Genomic DNA, 18,248 nt, shown 5'->3' with positions numbered 1-18,248 from the left:
AGTGTTTTGCATCCTATATGGAGATAATATTGATGTATAGATCTCAGAGGGGTGGTAAGAGGAAAAGGGGTAGGCGGTACATTTGGAAAGTGTCCATTTACAAACTGCACACGATATTGTGAGAGACGATAACTACATCAGCACCTGTTTTTATAAAAAGGTGTACAGGTCTTTTTTTTAAGTATGTACGTATGTATGTACAGGACACAGTTCCAAAAGAAATCACATGAACACATAAAACCCCTTCTGTGACTTCTGTGTTTCTGTAGAAACTATGTATCTAAGATTCTTCAGTTTTACATACAAGCCCTGTTAATATGCAGAAGAATCAGTAGGATTTTATGTGGGGCCCCTAAATTCCTTTTAAGCTTGCACTTTACTTAGACAATCTAAGGATTCATCACAGATAGATGTATTCACCTCATATGCTGCTCTCACATGCAGCTCCTTAAGTCTGTTGATGATAGGGGCATTTCTTCATTCTTTCAATTAGGTTCTTCCTGGAGATGCACTGACATGTTCAAAGCCAAGTCCTCATTTGGAACCCAAGATGGCTCCTGACCAGGCCCTGTTCATAACAGAGTCTGATATTCTGGCTAAGAAATTATATTGTTTTCTATTTCCAGATATAAAGCATTGTGTTTAAGAGGGAAAGTCTTGCATGTTTATGCCTGGGGAGAAATATTCCTCTAGAGAAATTCATGAAGAAGCAGGAAACATTTTATCAATGCCTGTTTTTACACAGAACTATACATTTCATTTGAAGCTGTGCATTTTGCCATTTCTTTTGATAATGGAAAAATAAAAGTCATTTGGATTATGCCAGACACAGTACCGTATTGTGGCACCAAACTGGAAGATATCTAGCTTGGATCTGTAAAAAGTCTGGACCCTGGTGATCTGAAATACCTGAATTAAACTACCCGAAACAAATTATGCAATACCAAGGTTGTGTTCCCTCTTCACTACAGCAGTTACAGTGGCAACAACACTAAAACAATGTATTAGACATACAGTCATGAGACTCTTATGTATCACAATTTAGAATGTCTGACAACCTTCCAGTAGCACTCATAACCTCTTTGTCTTCAGCAGTTTTGCTATACTCACATATCACATATCCATTGTCCATTTTTCCACCAAAAAGTACTCCAGCATCATTGCCTTTCCATCTTGTGCACTTAAATGTTTATTTGCTTGTGATTCATAATAGGGCAGAAGAGAATGCTGGGATAATGCAGCCGGATTAGCCTAATATAACCGATGAACATTTCCTTTTATACCCGTCACTGGAAACAAACTTTCTCAGTGCTTAATTTAGTTTAATAAGTGTATTTCATTGAACTAAACAAATCAAGTTTGTTGAGCACTGATTATGCCTAGAACAAACTGTAAATATTCCAGGTGAAAAACAGCTAGCATAAGAGTATGTAATGTTTTGACTCATTTATGTTTCCTGTCTGTATCCCCTTTAAGGTACCTCCAAGGAAAAGCTCTTAAAAACAATACCAGGGCTAGTGAAAAATGCTGTTTAAAATACATTATAATATTTTTATACTCTTTTCCCATAATAAATATATTGCAGTGAGCATGTATTGCCTTGTAGGGATTTAGATTAAAAAAGAGAGAAACGGGGGAAAGGTATTGTATAGTGGTTCCTTTAAGGATAAATGTAATGTATTCAAACCTGCCTTTTACTGTAATTCCACAGTATTTCTTGAAGTTCATTCTGTAGCCTCACTATCCTCCCTTGGCTTTAAACAAGCAAACCCTGACACAGCAAATGCAGTATGGTCTTTCAAAGACTGTATGTGGGGTTTCAGGAATGTGCATGTCCAAATGTATGTTGAGATGATTGAATGTAAATTGGCAGTAAAGCCTTGATAGTCCTGGGGGAGCAGTTTTTGATGCATGTTTTATTGTTTTTACCCCTTAACCCTGCTCCTGCCAAGCTTTTGAATGGGACCCTGATGTCTTACCTCAACTTGTCCTGCTAAGAATTTGCCAAGAATGGTCAAATGCAGTGGGTTTTTTTTACCACTAATAGTAACTCCTTGGGTGGAACATGATATGAATCCTGAATTCACAAACCCCACCGCAACAAGAGAAGTTAAATACACGTATCCAGTGCAAGGTGTGGAAACAGTAGGAAGGCAAAAAAAAAAAAACAGACAGTTGTATAAAATATTTACCTTACCTTTCATTCACTTTAAGTCTAATAAAGAAAAACACAAATATTAGGAAAGTATATCCCCAGTGTTCTCCCAAAGGTAGATTGTCGTCATTTATTGAATCAAATATTTAAACAGGCTTAAAGCCCCTATGATACGCATGTGAGCTGAAACGTTTTAGAAAAACTAAATTGATAAAATGACATAGGAAAGAAAATGTAAAATTAGCATATATCAAACTGGGACACACAGTTTCATAATAACAAAGATGTAACATATAAATTATTGAAAACACAAACTTAAAAATCAATTATAGATATAGTAGCCTGTGGTAGCTACACCTTGGCCAAATATGCTAAACAAAAAGATCATCCCTGCTGTGTTTCAAACCAACAATATTCATAAAGGTTTGGATAGGTTTAGATGCAGAATTTCTTGTGCCCCTTGCTTTTGTAATAATTCTCAGTTTTTGAAGAGCTTTATAAAAGTGATGTTTTTTTTTTTTTACACTATACACTGACTGAAATTTGTGATGGTAAACATTCATTATTCATCTTATATGATGCTTTCCTATTATTGATAATGGTCTCTTTGACATAACAAATACTAAAAACATATATATATATATATATATATATATATATATTATACAGTTCAAATATTTAGGATGTTTGACAATCGGCGAAGGGTTTATCTGTAAGTTTCTTAGTATACATAGAAGTATCTAACATAGACTATTTTGTGTACCTTGATTCTTGAATTTCAATGGATTTATGCCTTTCTATATTTCTATATGTGTGTATGGATTTGTGTAAGATTGTTCTGTACAGGATGTACCTGTTCTATTTTTGAAGGAAGCCAGACTGGAGCAATTGTTTCACTTTTAAGCATTTTCAGAAGATAAGGATTGATATTGATTGTATTTATTTTTTCTACAGATGACATACATATATATTTATTGTACCTGTCAGAATACCATATGTGTCACTGGTTACTTGGAGAATTTAGCAGCTTCCTCTTGAATTTCTAAAGACATTAGGGGAAAAAAGTAAAGTACATTTTCTATTTTTAATGAAACACTGTAGTTACTCTTCTTGGGTTTTGTTCTTCCTCTGAGGGACAAATGTGGTCTGGAAATATAAAGTTAGCCTGTCATAGTGTGATGATTCAAACAGAGATTTACAAAGGGACACAGCTTAAAATGCTGATTATGATTTTTGATATGGTCAAATTCTTACATTTAACCAGTGCAAGCATCATTAAATAATGTTTTACTCAAGTGAAATGGTTTTATACCTCTGAATTCTACCCTTCCGCTTATGCAGACTTCAGAGATGTATCTTTAGCTGAATAATAATTCTGAATTTATATTAGTGCTGCCTGACAAACACTACAGCTATTGAATTGACAGTGATTGTGAACGTGATTGACAGATTCATCAAAGTTTTCATTTGATGCACTACAATATTAAAATCAAAAGTAATCATCTGTGTTCTGAAGCTAACCCACTGCACTGAAAAAGAAAGAAAAAAAGAAAGGGAATCTTATGCGTTTTACAATGAGATATATAACGTGTTGTGTGCCAGAGCTAACATCACATTCTAATGTAACTTAACTACATATAGTGTATATAAAAATAATTAAGATTTAAATGAACTCAAAACATAAAGAATTCAAAACTCAAAGTAGACTGAAGAAAAATAAAAAGATGGGACTATAGCATTTTCCATTTGGCATATAACTAATTTCTAGTCTACATGAATGTATTGTCTGTGGTTTTTGGCAAGGTAGTTCAAAAGTATTTTAAAATATATTTTTGTCAGAATGGTGCAGGGCTTCATTCCTTTCTGTTCTACTCTTTGGCTGGCTGCGCCTCCTGTTGTTCTCATTATCTGTTTATTTTCTAGTAAAACAAGTGTATTCTCTTCTTCCCCAAACACTGTTGAGATTGAAAATATGCAACCAAAAGCTTAACTTTGTAGCAAATTAACTGTAGCAATGCTGATAAAATCCCTGAAAAATATCAAAATCCTCAGTAAAAAGACATGCATTGCTTCTAAAAACACAGTTTAAAAAAGAAACTCAGGCCAAGGAAGTTTCAAGTGAGAGCAGAGGAAAAGATTGCAAGTTTTGGTCTTTTTTTGGAGTCTGAAGGGAACTGCCCTCATTTAAGGATGTGTCCTTTTACAGACATCAAAGGTAACCAGGAATGGGTGGCGTATAACAATTTTTTCCAATCAACAGCAAACCTGGTACCATTATAAGGAAAAGGAAGAGAGAAAAAAACGAATAGCTTTAGAACACTGAAGGAACATTTTGGGCTTTAGCTGTGTCATGGTGAAGTTTAGCTCATGTTTATACTAATGAAACCCACATTATAAAGCTTGATTGTATTTGGTTGACTTTACAAATTGCTTCAGGTTTTTTTTGTAGTAAATTTGTTAGCAGTTGAATTGTGTATTCACTCAAGACATCTAGTCGCTAGTCAGGGAGCGCCTGCTGAATGGAGTTCAAGAATGTCTGCATGACTTGGTGTTATGAGTGCATGCTCTGTCGCTTCCAAAGTACTGCGCCTTTGAAGCAGTGCCTATCCATAGAAAACTGCAGCAATATGGGCACCCCACACTGGCAGATTCCAGTGTCAAAAAAAATATTCTCTGGTGTGGAATAAATCGGTAAACATAATTTTGTATCTTAAACATAAACCGAAAATATATTCCAATAACCCTTCTCTTATATGACTGTTACAGATTTAGAATTACTGTAGTAGAATGCAATAATTAGAAGTAGCTTGGGATCATCATTTACACATCTGACATTATAATATGTTATTAATGCCAGGTATCCATATTTATTTCCAGTTAGAAAGGAAAAGGAGTAAAAGTGCCAGAAATTAGCAAAACAGCCTTATTGAGTCCTATTCCAAAATGTTAAATTCCTGTTCTGAAGGTAGAACAGCATATAATTGCTTAGCTCATTGTTACCTACTACACCACACCTACCAACCATATCAGTTACAATAGAAATATTATTCAGTCCTTAGTACAAATCATACATAATGTATATATATTTTTTTGTTTGTTTGTTTGTTTGTTTGTTTGTTTGTTTTTTTACTATTGCAATGATTAATTAGTTATTTTTCTCAGTCCAGACACTGGCTAGTGTATCACTTTGTACCTACTCCCTTGCGGAAAATAAATTCAAAAATGCAAAACAATATTGTGAGGCCAAACTCAATTAGTCTCTGGAGGGGTATTTTTAAAAAGCAAATATCTTTTATAAATCCCTGTAAAGAATTTATTTCTTACAAAAAAAGTTACTGATAAACCTCTTGGGTAGCAGGTTTTTGTCATGAAGTTTCATTCAGTATTTCTTACAATGAAGCATATTAAATAGAAATTTGTTAGCACTCCAGGTTTCTTGGAATGCAATCGTCATGTTTTCTGCATGTTTACAACAATCTATGTACTGCCAATGTGTGCTACCTTAGGCAAATATCTGTATCCTTTCTGTCGTTCTTGCTGCAGTTTTATTTTTAATTTTTTTGCTGTTTCATTCTCCATCTCTTACCACTCAAAGAATTATCTCATTGTAATACAACTGTTAAAGAAAACGAGATAAAGGGACACAAAACTAGTACATGGTACTAGTACATCCTATTTTGTAAGATATTACATACTGTATCCCCCCCCCCAAAAAAAAAAAAGTATATATATATATATATATATATATATATATATATATATATATCGGCTATCTGGATTTATTTAAAGTCAGATTTTTCTATTTGAGCAAAACACATACACAAGAAAACCACTGAATAAAATTGAAAATGTTCTCATTTAAATAATACAATTCTCATTGAGTTTTAGTGAAAGAAGGCAGGGAAAGTAGGTAAACGTAGGTCTATACATCTGTTTAAAAACCCCAGGCATTTGCAATTTACTGTACATTTTAAAATTATTTGGACTTGTATTAAACACTTATAATAATCCTCACCTTCTTAAAGCATGTACATTGTTTGCATTCTAATCTATCATCCAGCTTTGAACTGTTTGGGAAAATGAAAAAAAAAATGTCAACAGATACTTTTGTTATTCTTCTTACCGATTCCTCTCAATTACTTTTACGAGGCTATGACCATCAGGACCTGTTAGAAATATATACTGAATCATATATTTTATTTCAGTGTGTATGTAGTTTTGTGCATGTGAAAGGATAGGTCCCTATGATCACTAAGAATAAAGCTGTCTAATATGGCAAGCCAAATTATTTTTTAGAGATATCTTTAATTTAAAGATATTCAAATATTTCAAGATATTTCTAAATCATGTAAAGATATCTGCAAATCAATTAGAGATATATCTCTAGATATATCTCTGCAAATCAATTAAATATATCTAATTTAAAAGGATATTTGGCGATATCTCGAAGTATTTGAAGATATCTTGAAATGATCATTTGGTTTACCATAGTCTTACCAATTGAAAACATACTAGTGATCAAAGTCCAGTATTGCTAGAATTGCAAATATATGCTGTTTTATTGGTTAAAGATGGAGATTGCACTTTGTGTGTGCAATCTAGATTTCTAATCAGTTTTTTTAATTCCAGGCATTTTCAGAAGTCCAGGTTTAGTATTTTGGACAACAATGACATATGAATTTTTTAGAGAGAGGCTAAGGAGAAAGTTTGAATGTTTTTATGGGAACTACACTGCAACTATAGACATGTTTTTCTGTTTTTCAGATAGTGATGTGACTGACAACACCTTTAAAATTGTAATATATATATTTTTGTTTCTAGATTACAACATTGAAAAGGAGGAACATTTAAAAATAGACTGGATAGGATCCTTGGATTACTTAATGGACACCAAACGAGCACGATGGGTCGAATGGCCTCCTCTCATTTGTAAACTTTCTTATGTTCTTATGTTCTTAATATTTGTGGAGAAATTAAATGTGTTCAAAAATAAATAATGCATAATTGACTGATCTGAACAACAGCAGATTTAAACTCCTTACCCTAACTATCTAATCCATGTATATCAGCTAAATTAGCCACCAACCCCGCCACCTCTTTCTACCCAAAGAGAAGGTGCTGATCCAGTTTAATGCCATTTCATTTCCTTTTCTTTTGCTTTTTCATTCTTTCATTGAAATTTAAAGAGAATCAATTCAAGCACTTTTTCTACTCTTGTTTTCAAAAAACAGAAAAAAAAAAAAAAAAAACTATTGATTTGTAAATAAGCGATGTACAGTTTGTATCCGTAACTGTCAGTCTGTCTTTGGTGACAGAGTCTGTCTTGCTTATAACGCACGCTACCAGTAAATAAAGATTAAAAATAAAAAAAGGAAAAATATATTTAGACTGTATGGTGTAACATTGCATTTTTATCTAAGGAATGATGTTATTAAAAAAAATATTGAAAATAAATTGAATTTCCTAATGTTCTCTGTGTCTTTGCTTTGTTTGTAAAATTGGGCTGTGGTAGTTGTTAATGAAAGTTGTGAACACATCTCATGAGTAGCAAGTTTCTAACTGTCAAGTCGAATGAGAAGTGTAAAATAGGCTGTACTAAAAAGGTAGTTAAGTATTACTGTTTTTCAGTGAACTAGTACAGAGTTATACTAAAACTATGTTCCCATTGTATTTAATAGTTGTCACTGATTTTTATTATGTAACTATTTAGAGTAATGTTGATTACAGATGCTTACATGCCACAGGTTAACAATCAGTCCAGTAAAACCCTAAGAGAGATCAGGATAAATGAAGAGGAGGTATTAAAGGGACTAGCAGAATTAAAAACAAACAAATCACCTGGGCCAGATGGTATATTTCCAAAAGTACTTAAAGAAATTATTAATTATTAACTAAAAAATTCCAGGGGATGTGCCAACTGACTGGAAGATGGCAAATGTCATACCAATCCACAAGAAAGGGGACAAAACTGAGCCAGGAAATTACAGACCAATTAGACTGCATTAAAATTTTGGAAAAAATGTTCGACAGAAAATAGAGGAGCATCTCAATGAAAACCATATTCTTGGAGATAGTCAGCATGGGTTTAGATTAGGCAGATCAAGTCTAACTAATTTATTAGAGTTCTTGGAACATGCAACTGGAGCTGTAGATCATGTGAAAGCATATGATATGATATACTTAGATTTTCAGAAAGCTTTTGATAAGATTCCGCACCAAAGACTGATCCTCAAATTAGAAGCTGTAGGCCAGAGGTAGTCAATTATTTTGTGTAAGGGTCCAAATTTCTTGGTCAAGGTAAATAGTCAAGGTCCAGACATCAGAGGGGGGTCGGGGGAATCATACCTTCAAATGACCCTTTCCAACACACACACACACACACACACACAATTATGTGAAATAGTAATATACCACATTGCTTATATTTAGTACATTCATTTGACAAAGTACAAAAATAAAAATATGTAAATATTAGTATTAAAACGCTTTCAGACCACTTAATTTTAATTTGTTGAAGATTACTGTAGGCACATAGATAAACATAATAGAAACTTTAAAGCATTTTGTGTGTTATTAGATTATTAAGTCTTTACCATTCCCCTTTGTCCCACTGTCCATTGCACAAAATTAATGTTTAAAAATGAGGGCAAAGAGGATTTAGTAATTCAGGGCGGGGGGTCTGTGGGTCCTACCCCAGAAGATTTTGACAATTAGAGACCTGAAATGCGCGATTCAGAATCATTTCAAAGTCGAAAAGCAAACCTCAAAATCCCTATGAAATCAGGCAGATTTGGACTCAAAAATATGTTTGCTTCACAACCACATATCACCAGCGAAAAATCACACATCAACTGACATTATGCAGCAAACTAAATGCGGTTTCTGGTGCTTGTCAATCACAGAGATCTATTTCAGTGGGTCCAACAACTTTTGATTGGTGCGCCCACTAGAAATTTGCGTCTTCATTGGATATCAGCTGTTTACACTACTGATGTAGGAGTTTCTAGGTGAATACAAGCTATGGCATTGTCCACCAAACCCCCATCCCTGGTCGTGTGTAGGCACTTTTATATTTTGGAGGTGAGGTTGAAATATGTCCACGTGACAAACGATCCACAGTTTAGCTGTTTATTTATATAAATCAGGAAAACAAACTGAATACCTGTGTTTTTGTTTTTTTTGACAAATACAAACTAATGCTTTTGCCCCAATCCAGAATGTTTACAGCATCGCAAAATCGTGAATCTGCGAGCAATCAACTAACTGACTAACTAACGTGAACACAAGCTCTATATAGGACATCCCATATAGTGTTTCCAGCATTCAGGGACCTGGGGCACGAAACCCAGGCAAACCGGATGATTTCTCAACCCCGCAAGCCCAGGTTTGGCATAGGTATAAACAGTGAACAGCGAACTCTTGTATACTTTAATGTATTTTTTCATTCAGTGAGAAGATTGATGTTCATTTAGTAACCTGTCGGCAAAACCTACAATATAATTGAGCACTTTTGCAAAATGCGAGGAGTTCAAGAACAATGTTCCGATCCCATCTCGGTTTGGTTCTACTTCCTACAAGAAGTACACGGCCAATCAGCCAAATGAAAAAAGTATGCAATCAGCTGGGGGCTCTACAAGGTCGCTTCAGTTTCAAATGATCAATACATAATAACTATGTGAATTAATAAATAATAATAATAATAATAATAATAATAATAATAATAATAATAATAATAATAATGCAGTAGAACTGAGTTTGTGTTTAATTTCAGTTTATGAATTTTAAACTCCAAAAACCCGGGCCTGGAATTTCTCCAGTTTTGGAAACCCTAATCCCATATTAATATGAAACATCCTATTGGCTAATAACCAGGAAGGGCTGCTACTAGGTTACACACCATAACAAGCACTAAGTGCAACAAACCTCCATTACATACAAAAAAAAACATGATAATAAATTAATTAACATTATTCTCCCGGTTCAGTCAAAAGCCTCTGGCGGTCCGGATTAGGCCCGCGGTGCGCCTATTGACTGCCCCTGCTGTCGGCATTCAGGGTAATGTAAGTAGATGGATTATGAGCTGGTTGATATATAGGAAACAGAGGGTGTAGATTAGAGGAGTCGCTTCTAACTGGAGTGAGGTTGTTAGTGGAGTTCCACAGGGATCAGTATTAGGGCTTTTGCTTTTTCTAATCTTTATTAATGATCTGGACTCTGGGATATTTAGCAAACTTGTCAAATTTGCAGATTATACTAAAATAGGTAGCTCAGCAGATACAATCTCAACAGTACAGGCTATTCAAAGGGACTTTGGGATAATATTCAGTTATGGGCTGACACCTCACAGAATAAATTGTGCAAAGGTGAAGAACCCGGTAAAGAATTGAAGGATTGAAGCATAGAGGATAATGTATTTATTTAACATGCCCGGCCTGGAAGGCCCCAATATGGAAGCTGAGCGGAGTCTCTCTGAGCAACAAAAATGTAACAGCCTTTATACAATGCATGACATCTGGTTCTGTGGGCAAGATCCAGTCACATGCTTCCAAGAAGTGTTGCTTTGAGGTCAGGTCACTGACCTTTGGAATGTTCGTGGTTGTCTTCCTAGGGGGAGGTGCGAGATGCATAATCCTCTAATTATAATAAACAGAAGTCAAAGTGGAGAGAGGAATGTCTAGAGGGTATGCCCTGAACAACTGCTGTCACCATCTCGATGAATCTAATTTGCTCAGTCTGCATACTAATATTAATATAAAACATTATACAGTTTATATTAAACATTATACCAGCTCTTCACAAGGTATTACATGTGTAGCATCAGGTACACTTATAAATTTCAATTAAAGAAGTGAAGTTATAGTATCACCTTATCACGAATCCTGGAATCTTGTAGAACTCAATTTCTGTAATAATTGGACGCAGACACCAATTCCAAAGATATAAATTGTCAAATTTATTCAAAAACAAAGACTAAATGTAGCACTACACTAAATATACAAAAGGGAAAAACTAATTAAAATTCAACTCTAGATCAACAAATCAAAGACAAATCACTTCCGTGACCAAATCAAAGACCATGGGATCGCATATGATAAAACACAAATCGTTAAACAAAAAAGGTTATAAACACATTGACTACAATACCGGTTAGTAAGACGAAGGTGAGTCTCTCGTTAGTATTGTTAGTCAGACATTAAATAACTACGCAGGTTAGTATTTATGTCAGGTAACTTCTCGTTATATATATATCAGTCTCATTTACGTTTAGGTGCCGAGAAAGATCCTATCATTACTTGTTACCACAATTTCCCTTAACTGATTATTATTCAATGATTAAGGATAGGCAGGGCCACCTATAATATGGTGTCTATTAACTTGTGTCAATTTCAGACTAAACAGTTAAACAGGAATGAGAAGATATTTCTCGGCGTTGACAGATTTTATTTCTAAAATTATCAACAAAACAGTTGAATGCAACACACATTTATATTTAAGAAAACTAAATGATATTACACATTCTAGAGTTATGAATCACAGATTAACATTTCTAATTGATTTCTCAAATGTCATGAATCACAAACTCCAAACTCTTAAACTTATCTGAACTTCGTCGCAGAGAGGCCTCTCTGGCTTCGGGCTCAGATAACAGCACACAGCACGAGATCCATGTGGTTTGGAACAAAGGCAGTCCGGTTCGGCTTTGTCCAAGAACTTCCACTCAGTTGATGCACCTGGAAGTTGGGGTTTCGCGAATGTAGAGTCTTTTCCAAACATATTTTCCACTGGTTTGAAGGCTCCAAGGTTGTGCACAAAATCTTCTTTGTAAGCAGGGTTTCCACCATAGTTACTTGAAGACAAAGTCTTTGAGGAAAGCAGGGCCCTGTACGTTCCAAGGGTCAAGTTTCTTAAGACTCAAATAGCTATTTAAATGACTGAACACTTTCGTATACAGTCGACTTCTTTATTTAATAAAGTCTTTTAAAAGAATTCTTCGTATGGCTCAATCTCCTTCTCCCAGTTTAACTCTTCTGTTGCCGGCAAAGACTTGGTTGGTTTCTGGTTCCAGTTCGGGCATCAGAGTTACAGGTTGAGCTCTGGCAGCGAGTTTCTGGTTCAGCTGAGAGAGAGAGAAAGAGAGAGAGAGAGAGAGAGCGTGCGCTGTTCTTTATACGTCTGTCAGATCAATAGGTGATTGGTTCTTGAGTTTTTGAGATTGGATTTCGGTTTCAGCCCCCAGTGTCCTATTGGAGGGGGGCTTGATTTATGACTGATGTCAATCCATGCCATCTTTTGGAAATGCCGGTTGGCCCGGGTTCGTAGCTCTATGTCGGAATTTCAGCTCTCGTCCATTTCAAAGAGCTTTTATTACCTACAGGCCCCCTTCCCCAGACATCTCACAGCAGGATTCCAAACTATTTGGCCTATTCTCGGTGCCATCCTCCCAGACTGTCACTTTGATGTAAACCAGTCCCACGCTTTAAGGAAATCTGATAACTTTGGGGGGAGAAGTCTTCTTTGGATCAGTGCTTCAGCTCAGAGCTAAAATGCTCTTATCAAAATAACCCATCATAACGCTACACATGCATGTAATAAAAATGTCCACTATAATTACACTTTGGGAGCAACAGAACTAGAAGAAGTAACATATGAGAAAGACCTAGGAGTCTACGTGGAATCCTCACTTTCTCCATCCAAACAATGTGGGGAAGCAATAAAAAAAGGCAAACAGAGTGTTAGGGTATATTGTCAAAAGTGTAGAATGGAGAACAAGGGCAGTAATGTTCAGACTGTACAATGCACTAGTTAGAGCTCATCTGAATACTGTGTACAGTTCTGGGCACCACACTTCAAGAAAGATATCGCTGCTCTAGAGGCAGTTCAGAGGAGAGCAACCAGACTTACTCCAGGTCTGAAGGGAATGTCCTACTGAGAGACTGAGGGAACTGAACCTTTTCACCATGGAACAGAGGAGGCTACGTGGGGACTTGATCCAAGTCTTCAAAATCATGAAAGGCATTGACCACATCAAACCAGAGGAGCTTTTCCAGATCAGCAGGGACACACGCACCCGGGGACACAAATGGAAATTGGGCTTCAAGGCATTCAAAATGGAAAACAGGAGACAGTTCTTTACACAGAGAGTCATCACAATCTGGAACAAACTCCCCAGCGATGTGGTAGATGTTGAAAGTTTGGGAACATTTAAAAATAGGCTGGATAGGATCCTTGGATCTCTCAGTTATTAATGGACACCAAACGAGCACGATGGGTCGAATGGCCTCCTCTCGTTTGTAAACTTTCTTATGTTCTTATGATCCATCCAAAAATGTGGCCTGGTACTCCCATGAAACCACCCCCCCACTCTCAAACTATTTCACTGTTTGACCCCCCCCCAAACCCCCACCCCTCCCCGCTCTCACACAATCTTAAAGCCCCCCCGAGACAGCCGAGTGAGAGACAGAATAACAACAAAAAAATCCAGAAAAAGCGCATTTCAAAAAAGTTATAAATTGATTTGCATGTTAATGAGTGAAATAAGTATTTGATCCCCTATCAATCAGCAAGATTTCTGGCTCCCAGGTGTCTTTTATACACATAACGAGCTGAGATTAGGAGCACTCTCTTAAAGGGAGTGCTCCTAATCTCAGCTTGTTACCTGAATAAAAGACACCTGTCCACAGAAGCAATCAATGAATCAGATTCCAAACTCTCCACCATGGCCAAGACCAAAGAGCTGTCCAAGGATGTCAGGGACAAGATTGTAGACCTACACAAGGCTGGAATGGGCTACAAGACCATCGCCAAGCAGCTTGGTGAGAAGGTGGCAACAGTTGGTGTGATTATTCGCAAATGGAAGAAACACAAAATAACTGTCAGTCTCCCTCGGTCTGGGGCTCCATGCAAGATCTAATCCTCGTAGAGTTTCAATGATCATGAGAACGGTGAGGAATCAGCCCAGAACTACATGGGAGGATCTTGTTAATGATCTCAAGGCAGCTGGGACCATAGTCACCAAGAAAACAATTGGTAACACACTACGCCGTGAAGGACTGAAATTCTGCAGCGCCCGCAAGGTCCCCCTGCTCAAGAAAGCACATGTACAGGCCCGTCTGAAGTTTGTCAATGAACATCTGAATGATTCAGAGGAGAACTGGGTGAAAGTGTTGTGGTCAGATGAGACCAAAATCAAGCTCTTTGGCATCAACTCAACTCGCCGTGTTTGGAGGAGGAGGAATCACCCCATGAACACCATCCCCACCGTCAAACATGGAGGTGGAAACATTATGCTTTGGGGGTGTTTTTCTGCTAAGGGGACAGGACAACTGCACCGCATCAAAGGGATGATGGATGGGGCCATGTACCATCAAATCTTGGGTGAGAACCTCCTTCCCTCAGCCAGGGCATTGAAAATGGGTTGTGGATGGATATTCCAGCATGACAATGACCCAAAACACACAGCCAAGGCAACAAAGGAGTGGCTCAAGAAGAAGCACATTAAGGTCCTGGAGTGGCCTAGCCAGTCTCCAGACCTTAATCCCATAGAAAATGTGTGGTGGGAGCTGAAGGTTCGAGTTGCCAAACATCAGCCTCGAAACCTTAATGACTTGGAGAGGATCTGCAAAGAGGAGTGGGACAAAATCCCTCCTGAGATGTGTGAAAACCTGGTGGCCAACTACAAGAAATGTCTGACCTCTGTGATTGCCAACAAGGGTTTTGCCACCAAGTACTAAGTCGAAGGGGTCAAATACTTATTTCCCTCATTACATGCAAATCAATTCATAACTTTTTTGAAATGTGTTTTTCTGGATTTTTTTGTTGTTATTCTGTCTCTCACTGTTAAAATACACCTACCATTAAAATTATATACTGATCATTTCTTTGTCAGTGGGAAAACATACAAAATCAGCAGGGGATCAAATACTTTTTTCCCTCACTGTAAATTCGTACAACAGATCTCAATGGAGGAATGAAAGTCAGCTCCGGGATAGACTCCTGCTGCACACTTACCTCCGAAGAGAAGCAAAGTTTTTTTTTAGGTAAACTGAAGTCTGAGTAAAAAAAACTCAGAAGAGTGTAGACAAATATATATGATACTCCAAAGAGTTTCCAAGAAAAACTCAGAAACTAAACTAAAGCTCTATCACTGGTAAGGGAATGTAATTCAACTTAATAAGAAGAATAAGGGGGGAAAGGGGCTGGAGTCTGTGCTGAATAAATGTTATAACTGCAATTAACCAAACTATAGTGTATTATTTACACAGTACTTACAAAGAATAAAGCAATAATTCTGCGTCACCTACAGTGTAGAGGAACACACCACTGGCTCAGTAGCGCAGGCACACAGAGGGTCTGTGGCACTAACTGCAGCAGGTGGCATTAGTGACGTTTGGTCCTAGTAAATCAACTAGATAAATCATCCAGTACCGAACTGTAACAAGTCAAATAAATACTGTAAGATCTGTAAGATTTAATGAAAAGTTAATCTTTAATAATTATTTCTCGGCAAAAAGCTTGCCTTATTAAGATCACTCCCACACTACTGTATCTGCTAGGAACTGTGCCGTCATTGTTGGGGGCATATCAGCCCTCATTTTATTGGGGAGGATTAAATATATTCAGATTATTAGCTAGCTAACGTCAAGTTAACCTGCCAGGGAGCAGGTTTAAGATGTTGGACATGTTGCTCTCGTAACATAGCTGGCTGAACTTTACGCTAGCTTTGGAGAACGGAAAATCCTGAGTTTATGCCAAGTTATCCTGAAATTTAGTCGGCTAACCCGGTTATCCACGTATGAAGAACAGACCCCTGGTGTTAAATATGTGACTAAATCCCACCTGCATAACCAAGAAACAAATAGGATACACTGTTGGTTTCTACAATTATTTATTAACATTTTAAAATTAAATGCAATAGAGGTTTATAGCGTTCTATCATTTTACTACAAACTGTTGTCATCATAGTACCAGAACATGTAATATTTAGATAGGCTTATGATCAGGAAACAGTTTGGAACAACTAAGTCAGCCTGGGTAAGGATGTCTGCTAAGAAATGCATAATAATAACAAAACTCTTCTATACTTCAGGTGAAATTGATAACAGGCCTACATCCATGCTCCTGAAGTTTGATAAAATAACTAAAATAAGATACCTTTTAAAGAGAAAATCTCAAAGGTCCAAAAGCAGTTATTCCAAGAAAGCCTGATTAACTTATAAATTACCAAACATTTACATCCCAACTGCAGCTTTGTTCCAAACCAACTTATTTATAGATTTAATCATGGTAATGTATACAGGTGTTTCAACGTTCCCCACAGCTAGAAGTCAGTGATAGTGTGTTGGATTTCCCAGCCCTGTCCTGTGCAGTTCTGAATTACAAGCTCGCCCTGATTTACTTCAAGGCATCTTTGTGTTATCTTATTCTTTAAGGCCTTTCCCTGTGAAAAACAAATAAACAGACCAAAAAAACACAGGCAATCAAAATGTTAGTGCTGAAACAATGAACAGATAAGTATTATGGTTTATTAGTACTGTGTTTTTGAAAGCTTTGCATACATATTGCTGAATCAATGTATCAGATTCAGATGCAGTCATAAACCCTGTTGGCACATTTCTAGGACACACTTCAGCCCAATCAGACAAGCCCAATCAGAATGAAGCCTACTGTCTTAAGACCCCTTCACAACTTTACTTTTCTTTCTGTTTAAACAAAATATTAAGCAGGTGCTAAAATCATGTAATTGACAGGATACATATACAGGTAACAAACTACAATAGGACCTGGTTAAATGTGTCATAGCAGGGGTTTACTATTGGGTTGTACTTATCTTTCAAGTCGAGAACACTACCCAAATGGGGATGGGGTTAATCCAGTTACCATGTAACCTCTTACAAAATATTTTTACTATCAAAACTGCCTGTAGGCCAGTCCGTGCATCATACAAACAGCCCTTCCTGTTTTCTGTCTTCCATTTCGTCCTGGACCTGGCTTCTGTGACTATAGGTAGAGTTCACAAATGTGAGTGTGGTCAGTTTTTCGTCAATGGGAGAACAAAACTGTCCACATCATGTAATAATAATCTCTCCTATGATTATAATTTATTAAAACAATCGTACATGACTGATACATCAATATACTCAATATCTGTGTCAATACAACTACTACTGAAGGTATTGTAACAAATTTAATAACACATTTTAAACTTGTCTGCAGTAGCCATTGCACCCCTCCTTTAAGGAAATTTCCCTGGATCTCACAGTTTGTTTTGACCTATAAACCACATATCAATTTAAAATAGAGGCTTTCACGAGTATGGGTCTGTATGCGCTACAGGAACGGTCAAATAGAAAAAAAAAAAAAAAAAAATTATTCCCTTCACCTCGTGTTTTCAAAAGGTAAATCCATCAGCGCGAAGCCGACACATGATAGATTAATGTTTTTGTCTATTTTACATTGTTTTTAGCCAATCATCTAGGGCATTATTGATTTAAGATTGACAATAAGAGCAACACCTGATTCCAATGGAGAGATGCTATGCGAGCCGGGGGAACTCACAGCGCAGAGCTGCCGTAGCCATTCAGTGCTAGTGATTTATGTTTTTTCTTCTTTTTTTTAGTCCCAGTTACAAACGTTTTACGATAAAAATAGAGATGGTTCTGATTGTTATTTTGCATAAAAATGTGTTTTTCGGTAACACCATCACATTTCTTTGTAAACCTGCCTTGTACTTCTTTATTGGCCAATCGTACACATGCGAAGCAAGACAGACAAGGGTTTCTGATATTTGATCTGCACAAATCACATGGCTTTAACCCACCCCCCACATAATATTGCTGCCGGGTCTAAGCTTGCAAGCAGAGGCTACTCAGGTGCAGATGTCCTGTCAATCACACTCTGTACACACTTTGTTGTGTTAAACAGAAGGTACTCGGGTGCTCTTGCCCTGTTTATGTCCTCTTATCCTAGTGTAGTGTCTGATTGCAGTGTGCAGGAGCTGTGCTCTGCCCTGGTCAGTATTATTGTTGTAGCCCATTGTCTGTGCTCCTGGGGCAGTTCTGGGTGTGGCCCTAAGGGGACCTACCCCGATGCATGA

General features: G+C 36.9%; 1 protein-coding gene across 1 annotated transcript in view; it reads right to left on the bottom strand.

The window, feature by feature from the left end:
* Positions 1–16,095: 16,095 nt before the first annotated feature.
* Positions 16,096–18,248, bottom strand: part of LOC136771438 (probable polypeptide N-acetylgalactosaminyltransferase 8) — a 48,848-nt gene continuing 46,695 nt past the window's right edge. Inside the window, exon 13 of the mRNA XM_066723756.1 lies at positions 16,096–16,592. Coding sequence (XP_066579853.1) covers positions 16,473–16,592 — 120 coding nt within the window. The 3' untranslated portion in view covers positions 16,096–16,472. The remainder of the gene's footprint in view (positions 16,593–18,248) is intronic.

The sequence above is a fragment of the Amia ocellicauda genome, chromosome 15 (genome assembly GCF_036373705.1).
Source record: "Amia ocellicauda isolate fAmiCal2 chromosome 15, fAmiCal2.hap1, whole genome shotgun sequence".
NCBI classification, from domain to species: domain Eukaryota; kingdom Metazoa; phylum Chordata; class Actinopteri; order Amiiformes; family Amiidae; genus Amia; species Amia ocellicauda.
This window is presented reverse-complemented; position numbering and strand designations above follow the sequence as displayed.